General features: G+C 45.4%; 1 protein-coding gene across 1 annotated transcript in view; it reads right to left on the bottom strand.

Moving 5' to 3' along the window:
* LOC119180071 (uncharacterized) overlaps positions 1 to 26,088 on the bottom strand; it is a 251,986-nt gene that overhangs the window by 7,515 nt on the left and 218,383 nt on the right. Inside the window, exon 3 of the mRNA XM_037431215.2 lies at positions 9,257 to 9,436. Coding sequence (XP_037287112.2) covers positions 9,257 to 9,436 — 180 coding nt within the window. The remainder of the gene's footprint in view (positions 1 to 9,256; positions 9,437 to 26,088) is intronic.

Here is a 26,088-nt window from a genome sequence, read left to right as displayed (position 1 = left end):
CGAGCACGCTGGTGTGGCTGGAGCCGATTGCGAGCGACGGAAGCACCGCTCTTCTACCGGGGTGCCCCAGCCAGCTTCGTACGTTAGTCCTGGCGCTGTAGTTTGGATATGCTTGCATGATACGTGTTTCGAGTAGTATTGAAAACTTTGCAAGTTGGTAACGATTCATTGTAAGAGGTAAACAGTGCGAAAAATGAAGACAGAGAAATACTGTGTTTCGACTCTGTTTTGTCTAGACCAAGGAAAGACGTAGCATAAGCTAACAAGGCAGCATTGAGCCCCTAAGACCAACAAGCTCCGCTGTTTCTTAAGCTGTCGAAGGCTGGCGTAAACCACCATTTCTTGTCGCTTTCGACTATCACAGTGATCATTGCAGTGGCATTGATTAAGATTGGAACTACCAGAATGAACTTAAGTAACCATTAAATGGAAAGCTTGAACCAAGCTGAAAAGGACGTGCATTTCTGCATTTCACTTCGATGGAAATTTTGACGCCGTGAATTGAATCCGAGCTCAGGTTTCCGGCAACACAACATATTCGCAAATTAACTACGGCAGGCAATGCACCACAACGTTCATGAAGTTACTTACTCAGGAATCGAGCCTTGTGCGAGTGCGATTTCCCGGTAAGAGCCAAAGTTTACAGTGACAGTTCGGTAAAGCGGTCACGAGGAAAAGAAATAAACAAAGCCATGCAATAACATTTACTCGTTTAAACGAATGGTTAGATAATATTTAAGAATAGTTAAAATCGAGTTTGTATTCGCTGTGTTCGTTCTTGACGCCACGTACGGAACAAAGGACATGACTACTTGTACGACGGATGAAAGATACGCACTTTCCCCCCCTTCATCCGGGTAAAACTGTCAGTGATCCGTATTGTGCTAGAATGCGTGGCATGTATATTTCCTGACTTGTCATTGAATGAAATAGTCTTCGGTGGTCACACGAGACAAGTCTAACGCTTCGTGTTTCACAGCGTTTCTTACTCATATTTTCTGTTCCTTATTTTGCTCCTCACAACACAATTGCTAGCTTACCTTGTTGTGGTCCGTTTGGCGCGATCAATACCACAACACGCGCTGTGAGTACTTCTGGAAACCGTAAAGTACTGCTATAGTAGTAAACGAGATAGGTAACAGCATGCCCAGGCGCCGTGTTTTTGGCCACCGCAGTGCAAACTGCACCATTATTCTGCAGGCATTCTATGTTGTCGTTAAAGGCAAACTGCAAGAGCGTTGAAGTGTCAAGTCGGCCCATTTATCGTGCTCAAAAGGAGAGTTTTGGCTTGTTACCATCACCAGACTTCACAAACACGAATCTGCGTTCGAACTGTGTGCAATATTGCCATGCCCGTTAGTTGTTTCAATTTTGCTGTATTTGGTTCACGCCCACAAAGACTGTCGGCAATGCTCCCCGCAGATTACGCCTCAGTGTTAGAGAAGCTTCGGGACTATAGTAGCCCATGTTGTGAAGATTGCGTGCAGGACACGAACACTCAAATTTGTTCCAGAGGTTGCGCGACCACCAGTGATAAGTTGGACGCGCGAGGTGTAAAAGACGGCGCGTCACAATAATGATCAGTTGATCGATGGCCGACGCTGCTCTGCCCACCACCCGATATCAAGTGTACAGGTGCGATCAAAAGTGTGCAGACCACGGGATCGCGTGGTAGAATGCATCGACGCGCCAGCTGGCGACGAGACACGACGAGACACCTGCTGCAGGGCGCATGCACGTCCCTTCATATCACTTGGCTTCTCATGTCGCTCTGTTGGACGCGGTTACGGCACTCGTAGCCGAAACGATAACTCTGTGTCGCTTTCTAGGCTCTATCTAATCTGTGCCGCTCTTTTACATAGCGGCTGCGACGGGGCCGGTTCAAGCGCCGGCTCGCGTTGTTATTGACACCGGTTGATAAGGATAAGGAAGCATAGCGAGCATCGCACAACCTGACGAAGCCAAACGCACAAAATTAAATTTTCTGAGGCCAGCCTGCCTTTGTCGGGCTAATACAAATTGCACTTAAATGAGCTCAGTTAAGTCAAAGTTAATGTAGCCGAAATTACTTAAATGTAGTCGAGCGCTTTATGACCTAAGAAGGGCAGGCGTAAGTAGGTTCAGTTAAGCCCTGTTCACCTTTTCATGTTATTCGAAGTTAGGCTTAAATGAGCCCAGATGAGTTGAAATAAGTGTAGCCAAACCTAATTAGGCAAAGTTGACCATGCTCATGTGTAACCTAGCCGTGTAAAATTAGTTTATACAAGGAAAACCATATCCCGGCCAATTAATCTATGTCGACTTCTCCATGAACCCAAAGAAGTCAAGGCCAGTAAAATACTAAATACTATTTACCAACTTTTTACTAATTAGGATGTTTTATGTGAAATTAGAGCTATCTGTTATGCATACTAATTATGACTGAATATTAGTCTAAATCCAACTAAAGTACCTTCCATACTACGTGGCATAATTAGGCTGAATATGCATAACTAAGCGAATTTGGCAAGCACCAAGGTAACTATAAAAAATGTCATTATGCTTGGTTGGTTCTAGAATCATCAAACCAATTGCATTATAATAGGCTTTAAATAAGTAACATCTTAATAAAACACAAATAATTAACTTAATTGAAGTCAAAATTTCATGAGTTCAGAGAATTCAAGCTCAGCAAGATGCCGATTACTCCCGACCAAGTCGAGTGTCATTTAACTAAATATAAATCAAATTAGCCTTAACATTATTTATAAATATTACTGAATAATGTGCGTGACATCGAAGCACACGCGAAGTACTCGAGCTTGATGTCGCAGAGTTATGCAAATCACGCCTCGATCCGCCTAATATAGACATCTGTTGCTGCATAGGACGCTTTTGAGAGTAAATGTATTTAATTTCGCGTATATGTTCACGTATGATTATTTCGGCTACATTAACATTGACTTAACTAAGCTAATTTAAGTGCAACTTGGATTAGCCCGACAAAGGCAAGCTGGCCTGAGAAAATTAAATTTTGTGCGTTTGGCTTCGTCAAGTTGTGCGATGCTCGCTATGCACGAGAAGCCAAGTGATATGAAGGGGCGCGCATGCACCCAGCAGCAGGTGTCTCGTCATAACTCGTCGCTAGCTGGCGCGTCGATGCATTCTGCCACGCGATCCCGTGGTCTGCACACTTTTGATCACACCTGCGCAGCGTGCAGTGCTTGCTGCAGCTCGAGTTCGTTTCCAGCCCTCAAGTTCGGCCAAATAGATCGATTGATTTGTGGGGTTTAACGTCCCAAAACCACCATATGATTATGAGAGACGCCGTAGTGGAGGGCTCCGAAAATTTCGACCACCTGGGGTTCTTTAACGTGCACCCAAATCTGAGCACATGGGCCTACGACATTTCCGCCTCCATCGGAAATGAAGTTCGGCCAAATAAAGAGTTTCATCTTGGACATTCTCGTTTTCAGCAACGTCAAACGTTGGGCTAGCTTTTTTGTTTGTATTCTGTTTTGGCTTTTTTTTCGAGTATCCGCACTTGTGGTGCTGTGCTCAGTTACGCACTGACTCGAATGTCGCTGGTTCGTTTACGGCAGCGGCGGTCACATTTCGCCTCCATCGAAATGTGACCGCTGCAGCCCGTGTTTTGTTCAGTGTCACTGCGCGTAAAGAACAACAACAGGTCGTAAACGTTTCTGGAACCCCCTCTTTTTCCCCCTGCCACTACGGTGTCTCTCATCACCATATCCTGGCTTTGAGAAATAACACATTAGATCGTATTACTACTGTTTTCAGTAGATTTAAAACGTGACTGCTTTGGACACGGATGTAAGGAAACGATGACAATTCAGCGCTAATTTGAGATGCCATTTCCACTTATTGTTTCGTTTTACTGGGACCTCATTTGAGACGATCAATCTCGATAAAACTGTCTCTTTAGCGATACTTCATGAAACTATAGCGTCGGATACCTTCGGTCGGCTCACAGCGGTGGGGCGGTACGTAAAATGTGATAAGACGGAGAGTCAGAAACTAATGTGGCAGGTACTCCTATGTTACAGGAACGTAGCCTGAACTATTTTTTTTTCAGGGAGAGGGGGATTCCGTTACAGTTTATGTTTGTTCGAAAATAATTCTTAGTATGTGTACTGGAGCAGCTGCGATGTTTTACATGACAGCAGAGTTTTCTTTAGTGGTGAATACACTTCTTTTTATTTTCAACTTGAGGTTACGTCGTCTCCTTGTATCAGCACAGGCATAATGGTGTCATATAGAAAATGCATGCAGACAAAATATATCAGTAGATAAGCACGGTGAATAATTTCACGAGAGTGTCTGACATGCATTTTTTTATATTGTTAATTATGCTCTGCGAAAAACTGGGCGAAGCTTCGGGATGCCTACTCGTTCAAGGTTGAGTGAAGAGAGACTACGCGAATCAAGGAAAAGGAAGCGTGTACTCTAATGACTCACGCTTCACTTTCGGGTCAACTTTCTTCCCGAATTGCATTATAACACTTCCGCATGCTCACGCTCCCGTGATCAGGGCATAACAACGCACCTTGAAGCTCGTTTCGGCGCCTTTCTGAACACCTGTACGCTCTTTTGCTTCGAACTCGCGAATCCGAAGCTCTTTTCCGTCTGGGGTACCCAATTGCGTAGATCACCTCTTTAGCGCGCTTGGCCGCTGACAGTAAGCGCGGTTATTTTCGGCCGTCCGCTGTCTTGCCTTTTTACTGCCCCGCGGACCGGTTGATTTTGCCTTAGGGAGGGGTTACATGACGTCTGATCGTTTTCCTTATCATTCCCGTACCGTTACGGCAGCCGAACGGCGGAACGTTTTGGCTGCTATGTGTTGCGACCTGCCAAAATGGTTCTTTTGTTTTTGTTAGTTTCCGGCTCCGCTGGCACACGCGGAAGTGCCCGCTTTCCCCGGAGAGAGGCGGTCCCCTCTATCGCCCTGACCCCGACAGCAGTGGGCCGACGGCGTGACAAAGAAAGGGGGGATCTAATGGACAGCGTGTTTAGCGTTCAAAGAAGACAGTCTTCGGGAATGGAGGGTGGGAAGAGCTCGCTATGAAAGCAGCGCACTGCTGCCTCGCGCAACCCCAGAACTAATTTTGACCCGGTGCTGAAGGTGCACTATTTTTACTAGGACCACGGCTTCAAAAGAAAGAAACGATTAATGATAGAGTCATTTAGTGCAACTCTGGGGCTACGATATATGGCGTGATGATGTGCTCCGGATAATTTTTTACACACACACACACACACACACACACACACACACACACACACACATATATATATATATATATATATATATATATATATATATATATATATATATATATATATATATATATATATGTGTGTGTGTGTGTGTGTGTGTGTGTGTGTGTGTGTGTTTGTGTGTGTTTGTGTTTATATATCACGCGCACGCGTGATATCATTACTGATTTATAACCACATGTTTAACACTGCTGTAAGCTGGCGATTGTTCATAGCTCGTCTTGAGACAGGCTCAACGCGGTTCGCGAAGTGCAGGGATAAAGCCGCACGGAGGTCTGGTTCTCAGGGGCGCTGCTCCGACTCCCGGAGTCGGCCGGTTTTCGGCAGCGTCGTCGGAATGTTGGCCTACATCCCCGGCACCGCCTCCTCCTGCCGCCCCTGCTTCTTTCCCCGCGTGCGGCATTGCGGCTCCGGCGCTGGAATGCGGGTCTGCGGCATCGGTGGCGTTCGATCGAAGCGCGCTCGGCTTATTTTCCATTCGCGGAAGTGCGCAGGTGCGTGCGTGGACACGAGAGGGCGTTCTTTTCAGGCATTCGCGGTGACGGTGTTCGTGTACCGAAACTGCTTGTCAGTTAAGCGAAACATCCTCGTCCTCGTTTACTCTCTGTCTGTACATTTCATTTGAGCTAAGTTTGTTCACGTCGAGTAACCATGTTTCATTATCAAAGTGCTTGATTGAGCTGGTTGGTGCTGCATGGTAGACGAAGAAAGTGCTCAACAGCGCAGACGACAAGAGGGCATAGAAGAGACGAGAACAGCGCTCTGTTCTTGTCTCTTCTATCCCCTCTAGACGTTTGCGCTGTTAAGCACTTTCTTCGTCTACCATGTTTCATTGTTTACAAGAGGGTGGCGTCAAACGTGCGTAGCTCAGCTAAATCGCTGTGAGTGCAGCCCAAGACGTGACGAGTGAACAGCACTATGTCTTTCTGACCACAAACGTATGTCCACCAGCAATTTTTCTTGGCCAGACACCAACAGTGCAACTGCGGTCACAAGAGCAGTTATTACCTTTTTAGAAACAACTGGACTATGTGCGCGGCTATAAAATGTGTCTCAGCTAGAAAGAACACTACATACTCACCTCTCTATCTCACCATCGTCATCCATTAATCTTTCTTTTCCCCTTTTCCTTCCCCCAGTGTAGAGTAGCAGGCTAGAGCAAGCTATCGCTCAGGCCGACCTCTCTGCCTTTCTGTAAATAAACATACTTCCTTCCTTCCTTCTACATGAGTAACACGACAATGTAGACGTCTGCAAGCTTTACTAGGCTCAGCACGCTCATTTGCTACTTGTTCATTGTCGATTCCATGCGACAATACCAATAGCATCAATGAGCCAGAAGGCAACTGTCGCCCGCATAGTTCTTTATTTATTGTTTTTTTTTTAAATGATAGAAAGAAAAGAGTACGAAGTGAGCCAGATGAACAAAAAGTTCGAAGTTCACACACACACACACACACACACACACACACACACACACACACACACACACACACACACACACACACACACACACACACACACACACACACACACACACACACACACACACACACACACACACACACACACACACACACACTATAAAAATGTTTGGAGTAAGTTTCACTGGACAACTGTAATCTAATACGTTATTTAGTCTCGAAAGAAAAAATGTTTCAAGTCAAGGCAAGGAGAAATATATAAACAGAAGGAAAAATGAGAGAGATTACAGAAAAAGGATTCGTCGTGTACACAATTGCGTGGGAAACTGCGATACAACTGAAATCTATAAGTACGTGCGAACGTCCGCTGTTGTTTTGCTTTGGCATCCGAAGACGAGTTTCGAGATATCTGCAATTAGCCTGCTGTTCTGAGCTCAGAAGTGTTGGGCTACATACGCGAAGATGTCGATAGTCCTTCCACTATCGTCGTTTGCTGCCTCCACGAACGGTGGTAATGAAAGCCGAGTTTCTTTCAGCCGTTTCTGGGTAACGAGCCCGTGTGGCGTGTCGTTTGCGCAGTGCCCGGCCACGACTCGACGGGAGCCGTTGCGCTATATTGGCTGACCTTGTAAGTGCAATGAATATTAGTGCAAACGACATACGTAGCGCGCCATTTACAAGCCGCACTGCTGAATTACTTTAGGCCGTAGTTTCCTTGGATTAGTAGGAACGGCGTTATTTCTGCCCAGTGATACTGGCAAAGCCAGACGTCGACGGGTAGACAGAGCGGTCGCGCAATGCGATTACTATCAAGCGTTAAAGCGCGAATTTCTAGCGTTGCTCTGACAGCCTTCCATTTTCGGCCAAGCTGTTGCCTCTGGGCTTAAAACAGAATGCATGAACGAGGCCGATCGCCTCGCTTCGACTTGTGTCCGCGAGTGTGACTGTGACGAAATTTCATGCCGGTGTGACAATGCCCGTCTGCTGATCCGCCGACATTTCTAAAGCAGCAGCCGGATCAGCAAGCGGATTGTTTCCTCCTTGTATACATGGTCGTGAATTGACTCGTCGTCACAAAAACCTGCTATATAAGCTAAGAGTTGATTCTGTGTCAATGGGCGACCGAGCTGGGACTGTCCGATATGTTCATCGTGTGTATCCGGTGAGACACTGTAGAACACATCATTTTAGAGTGCCCTACAATCGTCGGGCAGCGAGCACTACTTAATAAGGACTATGAACAGATTGGACTTAGGTCCACGACCCTTGACGACCACCGTTCGCAGGAAAATGTGCTTCTACTCGTGATTAGGCATATCGAGCCCTTTTAATTTTGTTTAAAAAAACGCACTTGACGTCACATTTATAGACATCTTACACGTGATTATTTATTTGTGTTTACTTGTGTCTTTCTTTTCTTTTATTTCCTCTCTTTTTCTTCCCCCTGCCTTCCTTTTCTATATGTCTTCCCTCCCGAAGGAGGAGGCAGGCGTTGTACCACTATAGGGGGCAGTTGTCAGCCTTTCAAGTCTCTCCATATTTCCTCTGTGTCTTCGTGTTTTCTATGCGCACAAACCAAATAAATAAATAAATAATAATGGCGTTCAGCGTGGCCGATTTTGTAAATGCTATGTGCAAAGTATTGCAATAAACACGCACAGATGTGATAGCACCTGTATGTTATTCATTGTGATATAAAAAGAAGGCGAGACATTAGTTTCGTGGACTCTTTGAATTCACGAAGGATGTAGAATGACCTTGCCATACATGTGCGGGCTGTGTTCCCTGCCATTCGCAACCAGTAAGCTGTCTTCTCTGATAATGTGTTCAAAATCAGGATCGGCTGAAACTCATTCTGACGACAAACTATAGCATAAAACTTCGTTTACGTTTCTTTTTTGTTGTGAGGGGGGGGGGAAGAGGGAATAAGGGAGCCGGTGGCAAAATAGGGTAAGATACACAAATCATGTACTTAATAATAAACGAAAAACGTTTATTAACTAAAGTTGTTTCAAATAAGAAAGTTAGCAGCGTTTTAGGGCATGAATTCAGGACATCATTGTGTAGATTGTTCCTAATTCAAAATTCCGGCCAGATCGATCTGACGCAGTATAATTAGCAATGACTTGGCAAAGAGTACTCACGAAAACAAGGCTGCGTGAACATCACCGCAGATATGCGAGAGGAGAGGGCCCAGACGAAGCTATTCTCTCTCACACCTCGTGTATTATGTAAAGACAAAATCAAACGTTCCTGGACTCAGAGAATTGACCTAAATGTTGTAGGCCCGTGTGCTCAGATTTGGGTGCACGTTAAAGAACCCCAGGTGGTCGAAATTTCCGGAGCCCTCCACTACGGCGTCTCTCATAATCATATGGTGGTTTTGGGACGTTAAACCCCACAAATCAATCAATCAATCAATCAATCAATCAATCAATCAATCAATCAATCAATCAATCAATCAATCAATCAATCAATCAATCAATCAGAGAATTGACCTACAAGTGTGCCTGCATACAGAGTGACGACGGGATGAAATAGCGTGCCATACAGACCGCGATGGGTGACGTGAGGTTCTCGTTGAGCTTGAAGCGGATTCCGACAGACAGTGGGCCAGGAATCTGCACGGGGTTCGGGTCCAGGTCGAAGCCCGTCACGAACAGCGGATCCGTCTCTTCGCCGCAGTTATTGAAGGCCAGCCGCGCATAGCCGCGACGCACAGACGGTCCGGAGGCCTGCGTGATGTAATGATAATTGTTAGAGTTCAGCGTCCCCAAAAGACAATAAGAGTATGAGGGACGCAGTAGCAGGGTGCCCCGAAAAATTAGACCCTCTAGTGTTCTTTAACGTGCACCTAAATCAAAGTGCACGAGCCTTTTTCATTTCGCCTCCATTGAAAGGCGACCGCCTCGGCCGGCATTCAATCCCGCGATTTTCAGGTCAACAATAGAGCACCATACACACAGTACCACCACGATGAGTTGAATATCATATTATAGCGAAGGCTGCAAGCCAGTACAAGCTGTGAAGTAAAAACTGTGAATTCTCCCGCTGATCTGTACTTAAGCGATGCATGTCTGTCATAATTTGATCACATAACAAAACAGACGCATCATCCTCAAAATTTGTTTTCTGTATTTATTTATTTCGTTTCGACGCGTCATTGTTTCCGGGTTTCATGCACAATCGCGGCTAATATGGTTAGCAACATGTCTGCACTCAATGTAACGTGACCGCTATAAAGCCGAGCCGACCTAGCAAAATACAACAATGCAAGTTATCTAAACCAGTCTAACGTTTGCAGATGCCACCGTTCAGTGTTGAGACCCCTTCAGCCACAGCCACCACATTGAAACTCTTATCGAGCGCCCCTGAGTCTGCCTTGCCCCGACCATAGAGTTTCCCAAAATTAACTATAGAGGGGACTCTGGCGCTGCGATCGTTCAGCGACCATGGGAATGATGAGTAGTACACACATTTGCCTAGTCTTCGTACTTGCGGGCGGCGAATCGTACTTGCGGCTTCGTTTATTGCTGTGTTTCGGTTTTGTTTTGAAAGAAAGATTGAACCCTTTTGAACTTCGTGAGCCAATTTGGAAAGTAAGTCTGAAAAAAATAAAAGGGTGAAGCGCAACCGCCGAACATTTGCTAATACTTGTTTCGTAAGAAAACAGCTCCAAGCCACACGAACACAAACGGAGCCAAAAGCAGGCCACAAGTACTAATATTAGACAAATGTGTGTACTACCCATCATTCCCCCTTCATTTCCGATGGAGGCGGAAATGTTGTAGGTCCGTGTGCTCAGATTTGGGTGCACGTTAAAGAACCCCAGGTGGTCGAAATTTCCGGAGCCCTCCACTACGGCGTCTCTCATAATCATATATTGGTTTTGGGACGTTAAACCCCACATATCAATCAATCAATTACCCATCATTCCCATGCTCACTGAAGCGTCGTGCGTTGCAGCTCCCATAGACACTAGCGCTAGAGTTCCCTCTAGTAAGTATTGTGGGAAACTCTGTGGCCCCGACGAGCTCTTCCCTCGAACAACCAATTTCGGCTCGAGGATCGTCAACTATGCAAGTGCAAGTCAGGCCGAATAAGCAGCCTGCCTCAGAAGCCGCGCTGACGTAAGCTCTCTGCATCCCCGTAGTCTCAAGCAGTCCCCCCCCCCCCCCGCCCCACCCCTTTTGGTGCCAGTATGGAGCGCCCCTTATTTTCCACCGCCAGTGGAGATTCGTGCTCGCCACCCGATCGTGACGGGAGTCGTGAGTGCGCGTATATAAACCCAAAACACGGTCGCGGTGCGTCTCGAGGGATGCGACCTGATGGGTTCTTGATGGTCGTGCAGAAGCTGCGATGGCCGCTCGTCGCCGGCCATTGTAATCGCGGGCGCGTCTTGCGCGGGACGGAAGGAGCTGGCGCGAGATGTTTGCCCAGATAAGGGTCACTCGGTCTACGCACACGCCACGTGCACCGCGAAAAAAAGAAAAAAGCAGAAAAAGGCACCACTGCTGCCGTGCCTCTCAATGTGTCCAACCTACGGTCGAACAATGTAGACTTGGGCCTGTATTCACAAATGCTTCTTCGAGACAAAAAAAAAAAATGCGTCCAAGCATGGAGCTGGACGACTGCTTACCGAAGGCAACAGGAAAATGCACTTACTAAAGAATAGTTTCGTGAATTATGACCCAGAACTTTGAAAGCCCCGTTTCACTACGTACTGCACTGCACGCATGCGTACGCTAAGAAAAAAAGTGTGTGACGTCACGAGCTTGAAAACGGTTGAGGAGGAAAGATTTATCAAAAATTCAGATGGCACAGAAAGCGCTGGCAGTCCCGCCGTGGTGGTCTGGTGGCTAAGGTACTCGGCTGCTGACCCGCAGGTCGCGGGATCAAATTGCGGCGGCTGCATTTCCGATGACGGCGGAAATGTTGTAGGCCCGTGCGCTAAGATTTGGGTGCACGTTAAAGAACCCCAGGTGGTTGAAATTTCCGGAGCCCTCCACTACGGCGTCTTTCATAATCATACGGTGGTTTTGGGACGTTAAACCCCACATATCAGTCATTCAGAAAGCGCTGCAAACAAGCCATAAGTGTTAGCTCTCATATATGGATAAGCTTTCTCATATCGTAAAATTGAACAATTTCTTTCGTAAGTAATGCCAACTGCCATAAGCAGCAAAATTATCAGCCGAGAGCCAGGCAATCAAAGAGACGTGGTCCAGCACGTGCTTAGCATCCTGGAACGCCAGCGGCCGAAAGCGGCGCCCCCACGGGTTTTACGCGAGTAGTTTGCTGCTCCGGGACGTCCGAGTACGCTAGTGTCTCGCTTTAATCCCCATACCCCTTCCCCCTTTATGCCGGATCGTCAATAAAGTTGTTTCACTCACTTTCGTACATTTGATGAGCGACACTCTTGTGGAGCAACCTTTGGCAGTGTTTGCGAAACTGCAGTTTGTCTAGTGCAATTACTAATACTACTGATCATCATACTTATCCTCCAGAAAAAATAAGCGCTAGCACGATGTGCAGGATAACAATATCGAAATATCGTACATGAAACTTGACTAAAATGAATTTATTAATTCATGCTCTTTATATCAAGAATAAACGAAAAGAAATATTACATTCTGAATGGTTTCCTGCGGCTAAAATCAGTCATAAAACCGCTTTACTGGGGTCCAGGAGACCAATTACATGGCAAGAAGTGACTGCTGGAAAGATTTTCAACACAAATATGAGTCATATTAGGCATCGCAGAAAAAATATTGTTTACCTAAACAATTAATATTACAACGCTCGTGCAAATACAACAGGGGATGCTCAGTCACTTGCAGAAAGAATATAACAATAGTACAAACACAAGGAAAGAAAGTAGCAATATAATAAATTAGAGCCGCAATGACGGTAGTAAGCTGCACGGGAATATAACATCAACACAATATAATAAAAGAAAAGAATGGCAGCTTATAACACACAGCAACATACACAGAAAATAGAGTCCCTTGAAATTTATGACATGATTGAAATGCATGAACACCAGAAATATTTCATGTATTCTATTAGGCGCAGGTATATGTGAATGTTTATGACAAAATTGACAAAAAAATATATACATAAGTACGGATAACGTCATTGCCTTGTGAAAACCTATTCCAAGTGGTGGATTTGTTTCCAAGTAATTTTCTTACGATTAAATAAGAACGTCACCACAATGTTACATGCCGTTAACCTAGATGACTAATAAGTGAGGGGCTATCGGTGGTGCCTGCTCTCGCCATCTGGTTGTTTTTGCCCGCTTTACTGTGGACTGTAAATATTGTGAATACTCCCGTTTTCTGTCATATCCCCGTAACAATATTTTTCCTATTACCAACAACCGACAGGCCCAGCGACCTCAAGAGAATGTATAAAGTCCTGGATGCATCAATGATGTGTTGCCCCCAAGCAAGTGTGGTACTTCTTGTGAACTTAAATGGAAGCTTTCATTGTTTGTGTTTTTTTCAATCTGGACGATATATTTGTGCTCACATTTTTATTTTGCAATGCAGCGAGGTAAATACGACTAAGAATGAGACTTGGCAAATACTTTGTGAAGTAAGGCGCGTATAAGACGAATCTTTGCCCCGAGATGGCTTGCTCTGCACACAAGCTGCCATTTCTCTCAAATTAGTGCAGGCTCAGCTAGACGTAGGAAAGTAAGTTCTTTCCTCTCCTCTCAACTACTGCCGGCGTCACCTAATAATGACGTAGTGGGAGCCGCAAAATAATGCAAGGTGGCGCTGAAGTTATCAATAGTGCGAGGCAAGCCCGCTAAACACATCTGGTATTTGCGTTATCTACAATGGCCACGAAAAGGCTATAAGCAGGCTTTTCTCGTTGTCCATGTCTATCTTTACGACAGCTGCGTGCGTTTGACGCCGACGAAACGATTCGTTTCTCGTTATGTCACGTCTTTATAGCAAAAGGTGCGACGACCGCGTCACGCTCTTGCTTTATGTGTTTTCCAACGCACAGGCATGTACATCAAATAGCTCGCAAACGAAGCGCACTTGGCTCAAAGGCCCGACGGAAAGAATGTCGTGACTATGGGCACAGCAGGCTACATGCAGGTCAGGAGCGCACTGCTACACGCACACTCAATCTAGTGACTAGGAAACACGCACGCGGCCATCCGACGAAGTGGACGAAGGACTGTATCCGTTCAGACTGAGCTGAACTGGTCAACGCTACAACCACTGCTGTAAACACGTATTCTGAATGGTCTACAGTTCAGGCCTCGTCATTCACCTAAGATTTTGGTGGATGTGCTGGCTATTGATCCCAGCACTTCACTAGGGTATTGAGCTAAACCTATGTGTCATAATATCATCATCATCATAATCAGCATCATCAGCATCATCATCATCATCAGCATCGTCATCGTCGTCGTCGTTGTCGTCGTCTTTATTTTAGCCTGTTTTGTATTCATTTCAAGCAGAAACTCTCACAAGAATTTCCAATTTATCTTATTTTGTGCGAGCTAGTCATATGTTATGCCTGCAAGGTTCTCGATTCGGTCACTCCGTATAAACCTCTGCCGTGCACCCTCGCTTAGAATTCCTCTTTGATCGGTAACCATTATTTCTGTCGCTAGAGATAACTGGCCATCGATTATCCACTCTTCGCATTAGGTGACCCTCCTAGGTCCACATGTGCTCAATGAAACAGTTTTATTTTAGGTTCTGACAAGTTCTCCCCCTCGACCCTCGTTCCCATCCTGGCATAGGCACTGTAATCTTACCAACAAATGGAAAAGCTGTGTGAGGTAACAGACCACCTGTTGCGCAGTATAAGCTGAGCGACGCAGATAGGCAAGGCTTATAGGCGCCGTGCTTGAATAACCTACGATTCAAAAAACGTCGTCAGCAAGTGGTGGAATGAGAGGGAAAAAAAATACGATGCTTGGTGTCGTTACTTCGAATGGGGAATGTGAACGAAAAAGACGAAAATTCACCCACAGCTTTCGTAACGGCCCCACGCCGTGCATTTCGACATCAAATATGTTGCAACTACGGGAGCACTTCTCAGCGAATCCACTTAGCGCCTAGCACTTTGTAAAGTGGTCTGTGTAAGTCATGATAATCAGAGGCCACAAACACGTCATGTAACACTTAAGCTCAGAGATATATATCTAAATGCATAGAAACGAAAATATAATTTCTAGGCTAAAAGTGTACCGATTTTAATTAAGTGCATTGTACCTAAAAGAATAATTAATGGGCTGTTGGATGGGTATTGATATTTTATGATATATTTATGAGTAAAAATGCCTGAAAACTACTGAATGGCATACAACTTAACAACTAAGTGAACAAATATATCACTGAACAATGACAAAAAAATGATGCGATAATTCTCAAGCGATGTCAAAATTATGAAAACTACATCTAGTAGGGAATTAAAAGCCATTTTGAAATAGAGCATCAATTTACCAGAGATGCTGCGATACTCTGGTAAGGGTTGAAACGTTCACGTAATTCGCTAGTTCATAAAGCAAATATTTGCTTGATATATTCTATGAGAGTCACCTTTGCAAAGCTCCGATGGCTGTTTCGGTACATATATTAGTTGCTAATTTTTAAGCCACCTCTTTCTAATCTAATAACTCAAGATATTTTTAGAAATTCTCATAAAAAGCTAGGGTTTTTGATAAAAAATTATGCCTCTCAGGACTTCGAAAATCAAACCGCCTCCCTTGATTGCAGCAAAAAAAAAGTCACAGCACATCCACGGGGTGAATGATGATGAATGGGCGAAGCTCCGAAGGTACATCGGTAAAACGCGAATTCTCTCTGAATTTTGCTCCGTCCGTCCGTCCGTCCGTCCGCCCGTCCGTCCGCCTGTCTGTCTGTCTGTCTGTCTGTCTGTCTGTCCGCCCGCCCGCCCGTCCGCCCGCCCGCCCGTCCGTCCATCCATCCGTCCATCCGTCCGTCCGTCCGTCTGACCGTCCGTCCGTCTGTCTGTCTGTCTGGCTGGCTGTCTGTCCGTCTGTCTGTCTGTCCGTCTGTCCGTCTGTCCGTCTGTCTGTCTGTCTGTCTGTGTGTCTGTCTGTGCCTGTCTGTCTGTCTGTCTGTCTGTGCCTGTGTGTCTGTGCCTGTCTGTCTGTCTGTCTGTCTGTCTGTCTGTCTGTCTGTCTGTCTGTCTGTCTGTCTGTGCCTGTGTGTCTGTGCCTGTCTGTCTGTCTGTCTGTCTGTGCCTGTCTGTCTGTCTGTCTGTCTGTCTGTCTGTCCGTCTGTCTGTGCCTGTGTGTCTGTGCCTGTCTGTCTGTCTGTCTGTCTGTCTGTCTGTCTGTCTGTCCGTCTGTCTGTGCCTGTGTGTCTGTGGATATCTGTCTGTCTGTCTGTCTGTTTGTCTGTCTGTCTGTCTGTCTGTCTTGTCTTGTCTTGTCTTGTCTTGTCTTGTCTTGTCTGTCTGTCTGTCTTCTACCGCAATAAAGCGCTCGTCTACTGATCAAAGTGCAGCGAGCACCGCAGCGCCGTCTATTGAGCACTACGAGTACTAGGGGTAGCTACGATGGACGACAAGGGACTAGCAGTACACCCTAAGGAGCTTCGCCCCAAAAAATCAATGTACTCGGCGCGTGCAGTGAGTTTTCTCTTCATAAAAGCATTTGTACGTTGCACATGCATTTCATCAGAGAAAACTCATTTCTCTCCAGACGTCCTTTTATTTATAATACTAAATGTGGCTGAACGTTTTATTTGTAAGTATCTTTGATTCTGCTTGAAATTATCTTATTTCTCACCAAATAACAATTTTACACGCCAGACAAGTTCGTGTATCACGTCAACGTCGCTAGAATGCAGCGAACAGAATATCAAAAAGAAATAGAAAAAATAAAATTGAAAGAAATAAATGTGACAAAACATTAGGGTAGCTTCACGCTGGTGGCAACAAGCCTGAAAGAAGTGCGGAGCTGGGCAACCTTCTTTCGTTCTCTGCGATTTTTTCCCGTCTTTATCCTCTTTCTTTTTCTCTTTTCCAGTTTTCACTCTTTTTTCTCTCGGTACAGTTTTCCTCCAATATTTCTCTTTCTCCCTCTCTCTCTCTCTTTATTTCTCGCTTGCTCCCTCTTGTTGTTTTGAATTTTTTTACACGTGGTTTTGCCTGCGTTATGCCAGGCGATGACAGCGTACGACATCATACGACAAGCCGGGCCTCCAAAGTTTTCCACACTTAGAAGACGATCCCGGTCTTCTACGTAGAACATGGAGGCCAGTCCACATGAACTTGATCCAGATACACGAGGAGACAAGTGCTATGTGCGCAGATGTATCTCGAAAACTGCAGCCCTATCTTCCCGAACAGATTCGATGCGTGCTCTTCTGTACCGGCTATTCATTTTCCAGTGATGTCGCCCCTTTTATGTCTAAATCCACGCACACTTATAGTCGCTATAACGCTTATGAAAAAATAAAATGAACGTTATAATCCATGGTGGACCCTAATGCTTTCTGTTAGGACCGAGAAGACGAAGACGTAAGCCTTTCACATTTTTGAAACTATCTACCTAATTTAAAACCGCGAAATCAGTGCCAATCATCATAGTGGGTATGTGCCATATTCTGTAAAGTTCAAGAAACAAACAAACAATCAAACAAACAAGCAAACAAACAAACACTGCGGCTAAGGTACTCGGCTGCTGACCCGCAGGTCGTGAGATCGAATCCCGGCGGTGGCGGCTGCATTTCTGATGGAAGCGGCAATGTAGGCCCGTGTGCTCAGATTTGGGTGCACGTCGAAAAACCCCAGGTTGTCGAAATTTCCGGAGCCCTCCACTACGGCGTCTCTCATAATCATATGGTGGGTTTGGGACATTAAACCCCACAAATCAATCAATCAAGGATTTTCGTGTCAACCCCTGCAAGAATGAAGTGGTCATCGACGTCATACACCAGACATCTGTGCTTGCCCTAACCAGGATCACTAACTTCGACGGTATCAAGGTGCGAGCTCACGTTCTACTTAACAGTGACGTGGTGGTAAAGGTAACATACAATGTCGACATCTGCATTCCTTGAGGCGCCATTCCAATGCTGATCAAGGAAGTCAGTGACTATGGCAACAGCGTCGGAGTCTCAGGGCTAGGAAACTCGCGTTCTGTGAAGATTTTCTTCAAAGGAAACACATGGTCATCACACGTGAAGGTGGATCACTTTCATCACATGGTCCGCACAATTACACCAAGACTACTCCAGCTTCATAAATGTTAAAAAAAATGGGTCATGTGAGCGAATGATTTGCGTCCGCTGTGCAGAGCCACATGATGTGGAATCCTGCCAACTAACCATCCTGAAACGTCCCAACTGCCATACATCTCATCAAGAGACTGTCCATTAGTGAAAAAAGAACGGTGTGTCTTGAAGCAAATGGTATGGAAGGGCTCAACGCACAAAGAGGCGGCTGATATTGTGAGAAGTATAGGCAACAACGCCCGCGCTCACCACGAATGTCTAGAGCTACTGCAGCCCAACGTGGAAGAATAACACAATGCCCTACTTCAACAAACCGTCAGCCTTCCCTTAAGCGACATTTGCAACCACTGCCGCCACACTACCGCATGCATCTAAGTCGGAGAGCCGAAAAAATGCAGAGGCTTTGAAAGCGGCCACGGGTGGCCCTCATTGCCACCACTGCGCGTTCCTAAAGAGCTGGCGCAGAATGCCCCGCAATGTACATCACAGTGCACGGATGATTTGCACGACGAAAAGCGACAAGTCCTCGCTTTGTTGAAGTTTCTCGCGATCACAATGCGCACCCTCCTGAGCGGAATGACAAGTCAATCGGCTCGATGCGCACTGAAAATTCTGGATTCCTTGGAGCCTGTCCTTGCAAGCCCTTTTTGGACATCTTGGAGTCTAGTGTGTACTTTTATACAACCGCAGAAGAACCAGTTTAAAACACTCGCCATGTGTGACTGCATATTAAATGTGTGTGGTGAACGCTCACGTGTGTGTGCGCGTATCAGTTCTCTAACTTTTTTTATTGAAATAGAAAATAAACGAAGGAGTTTTTGTCACCGTTACTTGGCGACGGCTACCGCTTTCCACCTAATTGGTACAAATAAAATTATGAGACAAAAAGACAATAGCATATATACATATATACAGTCCTACATCGGTGAGAGCAAAAGTTCTCCTATATGGGCAGAACAAACACGTCAACGACACGCTCACTTTTAACTTTTGTCCACTCAGTATTCGTCACAAATCTTCGTTTCTTCGAAGAACTGTTGCAGCACCTTCATTGCTTTGCTGTTTTTTTTTTGATAGCCATGGACCTAGTATTTTATTCAACCCGAATGGTTACGCTCAGGATCTAACCTATGCAGTTCATGTTCTAGTCGCCTTCGATGTGTGTCGTGTTTCGGACAGTCGAGTAAGAGGTGACAGATATCCTCGTCGTCGTGGCCGCATTAAAATGCTGACGATGTTGCACGCTGAATACGAAGTAGGAAGTGCTTTGTGTAAGCAGTTCCGAGTCGTAGATGATGAATGAGTGTGTCGATACGTCTCGGGAGGTCACGATCTAATAGGCATTCAAGATTAGGATCAAGAGAATATAGGATCGATTCCTTTGTTTTTGTCTGTGAACCAGGTAGACAGGCATAATTTACGTTTTGTTGTTTCCTAAAATTCTATTTACATCATATTGAGGTACCGGAATGAGGCACGTTTGTGTAGAATTATGAGCGGTTTTCGCCAATTCACCCGCCATTTCATTTCCCCTAATTCCGCCGTGACTGGGGACCCACTGAAATACCACTCGATGATTCAACTTCGTAGCTTCTGAGAGCTCTTTTAGTATAGCGTATACTATACGCACATCAATGTGTCTTGAAGTGGCACTTTCCACACATGCCAGTGGTGCCAGAGAGTCTGTAATTACCACCCATTTTCTTGGTGTCGTTGACAGTTTAATAAAACTTATGGCTAGCGAAATTGCTACGAGCTCTGACGTTGTTGAAGAAGAGAGGTGGCCCAACCGACATGCACATTCTTCGTGCAATTCCGGAAATATGAATGTTGATGTCGCTGTCTCTTTGGTGACGGAGCTATCAGTGTACACGTGAACGTATCCTTGGTACCTGTCAAACAGATGATGTTATGCCAACTGCTGAGCGGCAACGGTTGGCACTTCATGTTTGCTGTGAAGTCCTTTTATTGACGTTTCAATAGTTGGTAGCTCAAGCAGCTATGCAGGGTAGTTTTGGTCCAGTGGCCAATGTGTCGACACAGGAAGCCGGGAAATGTGCTGTTGGTGTATTTGCGCTCCAGCACGGTTCACGATGTTGGATATGAGCAGATGGGAAGGGTGTTGAGTGACTAAACGAAAGAGGTGCCGACATGTCTCCACATTTCTAATTACTATAAAGTTGGGTTCTCTTGCCTCTGCCAGTGTAAAAGAACTTGATGTTGCCTGTGGAACCCCCAGACATATGCGTAAGCTTCGTGCTTGTAACAGCTAAAGTCGGTGTAGCGACGTCTGAGAGATGTTGTGGAGAACTGGCGCAGAGTAGGCTATCTTCTGTCGGATTAGTGCACAATGGACGTAGAGGAGAGACGCTGATGTACCACCCTAATTTGTTGCCGCGATGCGACGTATAACATTTATGGTGCTGTTCACTTGATTTTCTAGATCAGCAATATGCTGACTCCATCTGAGTTGGCTATCTAACGTAACGCCAACGAAGCGATGCTTTCGTGCAATTTAGATTCTCTGGCGATCCACAAAAAGCTTCAAGTTTTTCACACCTTCTCTCGTGAATGGCAGAACTATACAGATTTGGCGTGAGAAATATTCATGCCATCACTTATTGCGTCTAGTCCTTGTTGAAGCCAATGTTCGATCAGTTCCAGTGATTTGTGAGACGTCCATAGGCATATGTCGTCTGCATACATGGATATGTTCAAGGCTTCGGACAGTACTTCTGGAAGACCTGCCATTGCCGCATTGAAAAGAAGCGGACTTAAAACGCTTCCTTGGGCTATACCTCTGCTCATTTTGAAGCGATCGCTGTCTCCGTTATTGGTTGAAATTTATATTTGTCTGTTACATAGGAAGTTGGCGATCCATTGAAGGATACGACTATGAACCCCTAGTGAGGTAAACCCGTGCAGCACAGAAAGGTGGCTCACAGAGTCGAACGCCTTCTTAATATCCATGAACGCCGCAACAGCCATGTTTCCACAGCTCATCTCATGTTCTACAAATGTAACGAGGTCGAAGACGCAGTCCATGGTGCATCGCCATCGTCTGAAGCCAGCCATCTGTTCTGAAAGTGAGTTGTTAGCTTCAATCCACCACTGTAATCTTCTGTCAACCATTTTTTACATTCAAAAGTGTTGTGGCTCGGGCGAGTTGGTTATCCATGAACTTAGCTTCTATTAGCGCGGCACATATGAAAAGGAAAGAGGAAAGAATACAGAGACGTCAAGACAGGTAGGCGCTAAACTTCCAACTGTTTATTTCATGCACTTGACACCCGTCTTATACATGCGTAGAAACACGACTCATCTTGCACGTGGTGACATCCCAAGAAACGTCATTTCCTTATCTGTCAAAGCAATCGAAGGTGAACTCACACACAAGTTCCCCATTTTTTCTATTGCCTCGGCTTCTTTGATCTCACGTGTCAGCTGATTGCGAGACCGGCTGATAACGGTGCAGCTATACAGATCAGGGGAGCACCCACACCCCTTGCAGTGCGCCGCCAAGAACCCTCCCGCTGAAAGTTTATTTCTCGCGTTGTAAGCATGTTCCCGCAGTCTATCATTAAGACACCGCTTAGTCTGTCCTATGTAATATCTTCCACACGATAACAAGAACACGTACACAACGCAACACACACAATCTACATATCTAACCTGATGTTTCTTATCACATACTAAGCGAATAGAACTAATTGGGCAGGTCAACTTGCAAAGCTCCCCTAGTTTTTTGGGGGCTGAAAACACCACACGTACGTGAGCCCGCTGGGCTACCTTCTTCAAGTTATGAGAGACAGTATGCATATATGGGATTACGCCTATTCTGCTACCCGAACACTCCAACACTTGTTGCCTATCTTTCTGTGAAGCTTTGAGGATACGCTCAGCTACAGAGACCTGCAGCAGAACAGGGTACCCTGCTTCGGTGAGACGCTTACTCTGAGTCATGAAACTGTGTGCCATTTTGTGATGACACGATTTTGCTAGGGCGTTTTTAAAACACAAGTTTGCGATTCCTCTCTTTATAAGCTTAGAGTGCGCCGAGACAAAAGAAAGCAGAGGCTTATTTGCCCGTGGCTCATACGACCAGCAAGTGTGATTTCCTAGAAAAAACAACCGGATATCCAAAAACCGCAGAGAGGCACCTTGGGGGAGCTCGCAAGTAATTTCAAGGGGTGCGAGACATTCCTTAATCGCTGGTAATACTTCTTCAACCTTCGCTTCTAGGTCAACTGGTGTACAGTCCATCAAAAACAGGAAATCATCGACAAAACGAAAAGATTTGCACACTGGAGTGTCGTCTAACGTTGAGGACAAGGAAGTGCTAAGGCTGGATAAAAACAGATCACTAAGAATGGGTGCTATGCACGAGCCGATGCATACACCGTTTTTTTGCAAATACAACGCGTTGTCCCATGAGATAAAAGTAGAGGAAAGGTAAAAAGATAAAAGTTCTAAAAAGTGACTCAACGATAATGAAGCTTCATTTTGAAAGCGCGTGACACCGTAATCATCTATGGCATGTTCAATAGCAGACAACAGAGCACCATGAGGTATCGAGTAATACAAGTCTTTTATGTCCACCGAGAAGGCTTGGTAACTGTCATGTGTGTGGTTATTCAAGAATTCAATTACCTGATCGGAGTTCCTAATCAAGAAAGGATCATTAACGGGTAAACAAGCAAGCTTGGCTTGAAGAAACAAAGCGACTGACTTTTGCCATGTGTCATTTTCTGAAATAATTACCCTCAACGGGACGTCTGGTTTGTGGGTCTTAGCGCTGAAGAGAACTTCAAGGTGACCTCGTCTGCTGTCATTGACACTTTTCTTTAGCTTATCAAGATTCAGCCTACTACACAGTTTCTTGGCCTGCGCCTTAACTTTTGTCGGAACGACCTGATCATGCACTTTGAAAACACTGGAGATGGCTTCCTTCGCCTTAGCACAAAACGTGGCTGCAGGCAAAACAGCAAAACCACCTTCCTTGTCGGCAGGCAACACACACAAGGAATTGCTTGTCAGATACTCCGAAACACGTTTTACAGAGTGTTTTGGACGCGGCATACGATTACGTGAAATAACATCTACACCTTCAGATACAACGCGGGACGCTTCCTCCTCAGGGACGAGTTTAGCAAGCTGTCTCACCATGGACAACAGTTCTTCCGGTGGCCTCCTCTTTTCGACGCTAAGCGCTAAGACCCACAAACCAGACGTCCCGTTGAGGGTAATTATTTCAGAAAATGACACATGGCAAAAGTCAGTCGCTTTGTTTCTTCAAGCCAAGCTTGCTTGTTTACCCGTTAATGATCCTTTCTTGATTAGGAACTCCGATCAGGTAATTGAATTCTTGAATAACCACACACATGACAGTTACCAAGCCTTCTCGGTGGACATAAAAGACTTGTATTACTCGATACCTCATGGTGCTCTGTTGTCTGCTATTGAACATGCCATAGATGATTACGGTGTCACGCGCTTTCAAAATGAAGCTTCATTATCGTTGAGTCACTTTTTAGAACTTTTATCTTTTTACCTTTCCTCTACTTTTATCTCATGGGACAACGCGTTGTATTTGCAAAAAAACGGTGTATGCATCGGCTCGTGCATAGCACCCATTCTTAGTGATCTGTTTTTATCCAGCCTTAGCACTTCCTTGTCCTCAACGTTAGACGACACTCCAGTGTGCAAATCTTTTCGTTTTGTCGATGATTTCCTGTTTTTGATGGACTGTACACCAGTTGACCTAGAAGCGAAGGTTGAAGAAGTATTACCAGCGATTAAGGAATGTCTCGCACCCCTTGAAATTACTTGCGAGCTCCCCCAAGGTGCCTCTCTGCGGTTTTTGGATATCCGGTTGTTTTTTCTAGGAAATCACACTTGCTGGTCGTATGAGCCACGGGCAAATAAGCCTCTGCTTTCTTTTGTCTCGGCGCACTCTAAGCTTATAAAGAGAGGAATCGCAAACTTGTGTTTTAAAAACGCCCTAGCAAAATCGTGTCATCACAAAATGGCACACAGTTTCATGACTCAGAGTAAGCGTCTCACCGAAGCAGGGTACCCTGTTCTGCTGCAGGTCTCTGTAGCTGAGCGTATCCTCAAAGCTTCACAGAAAGATAGGCAACAAGTGTTGGAGTGTTCGGGTAGCAGAATAGGCGTAATCCCATATATGCATACTGTCTCTCATAACTTGAAGAAGGTAGCCCAGCGGGCTCACGTACGTGTGGTGTTTTCAGCCCCCAAAAAACTAGGGGAGCTTTGCAAGTTGACCTGCCCAATTAGTTCTATTCGCTTAGTATGTGATAAGAAACATCAGGTTAGATATGTAGATTGTGTGTGTTGCGTTGTGTACGTGTTCTTGTTATCGTGTGGAAGATATTACATAGGACAGACTAAGCGGTGTCTTAATGATAGACTGCGGGAACATGCTTACAACGCGAGAAATAAACTTTCAGCGGGAGGGTTCTTGGCGGCGCACTGCAAGGGGTGTGGGTGCTCCCCTGATCTGTATAGCTGCACCGTTATCAGCCGGTCTCGCAATCAGCTGACACGTGAGATCAAAGAAGCCGAGGCAATAGAAAAAATGGGGAACTTGTGTGTGAGTTCACCTTCGATTGCTTTGACAGATAAGGAAATGACGTTTCTTGGGATGTCACCACGTGCAAGATGAGTCGTGTTTCTACGCATGTATAAGACGGGTGTCAAGTGCATGAAATAAACAGTTGGAAGTTTAGCGCCTACCTGTCTTGACGTCTCTGTATTCTTTCCTCTTTCCTTTTCATATGTGCCGCGCTAATAGAAGCTAAGTTCATTTTTTACATTATTTTAGATACACAGTTAGAGAGGCTGACTGGTCAGAATGAGTCAAGCGAAAGCGGTGATTTACCGGGCTTCAGTATATAGTGGGACGATTCTCGTGACCTTCCAACACATTGGAACTTACGCCTTCGTCCACATGTCATTATATATCCGTAGAAGAACTGGCATGCCGTTGGGTGCTAGATTTTTCAGAACACTGTACGATACGTTGTCGCGACCGGTTGCCGTTCTTACGCGGGTTAGTGATAGCTAGAGCAGTACGCAACTATAGTAGGGAATACGTGTTATCCAGTTGAGCATGTGATAAAGTGTATGCATCTTGGATTTGCTGCTCTACAGAACTAGGCAGTGCAGTAGTGTTGTGAACCAATTGCCCAGTTCCAGTCAGCATTGTGCAAAACTTATTAGAAACATCACGTTCGGATAATCCAAGAGATATGGCCAATGCTCTGAATGGGTTTCGCTTGGATACTGGATGGTTTAGAGCAGTGATTGTTTGCCAGATTTTCGGATGTGGAGTAAATGGGGTCAATGAATTGCAGAAATCATGCCAATTTTCCCGACCTAACTTTTGCATGTGTTGGTTAGATTGGATGTGTATGGCCTGACTCTTCTTATAATCTTCAAGCCTCCCAGTGCGGCGATAGCGACGTTCTACTCGCGTTCTAATAGCATGTAGGTGCTCATATTCTGCATCTACACTGGAGTGGCCTACTGGGACAGCTGTAAACCTTGTCACACGGGAGTAACTGCTTTTAATGCAGGACATAAATGTATGCAATTCATTGACTCCCATCAAGTCACGTCCAGCATGTTCACGAAATAGTTTCCAGTCAGTTAGCTTTGAAAGTAATGTGGTCGTTTGCACCTGTATTCTTGGGTGTTGCATAAGAACTGGGTAATGATCACTCCCTCGTGTTTCGAGGTCTGTACACCAGTTCATATCTCGTTCAATGTCAGGAGAGGCTATAGCCAAATCTAGACAGCTGTCATAATTATTACCTCTTAAAAACGTTACTGATCTATCGTTCCGTACAACAAGACCACATCGATCAATTGCTTTTTCGAGTGTCCTCCCACATGAATCAGTATGAGTACTGCCCCACGTGGTATTGTGCGCATTGAAATGTCCACAGATGAGGGCAGGTCTTTGGGCTTTACCCAATGAATGAACCAGAGATGATTCGAAGATGCGTGTCGATCGTTGCAAATAAACGAAAATTACGGCGATGGTAAGTTTATGGAATTGAATTTTGCACCCTACAAATTCTGGCACGTCCGATTCCGACGAATATATAAAAAAAGAGGGTGTG

The sequence above is a fragment of the Rhipicephalus microplus genome, chromosome 2 (assembly GCF_043290135.1).
Source record: "Rhipicephalus microplus isolate Deutch F79 chromosome 2, USDA_Rmic, whole genome shotgun sequence".
Classification (NCBI taxonomy): Eukaryota; Metazoa; Arthropoda; class Arachnida; order Ixodida; family Ixodidae; genus Rhipicephalus; species Rhipicephalus microplus.
This window is presented reverse-complemented; position numbering and strand designations above follow the sequence as displayed.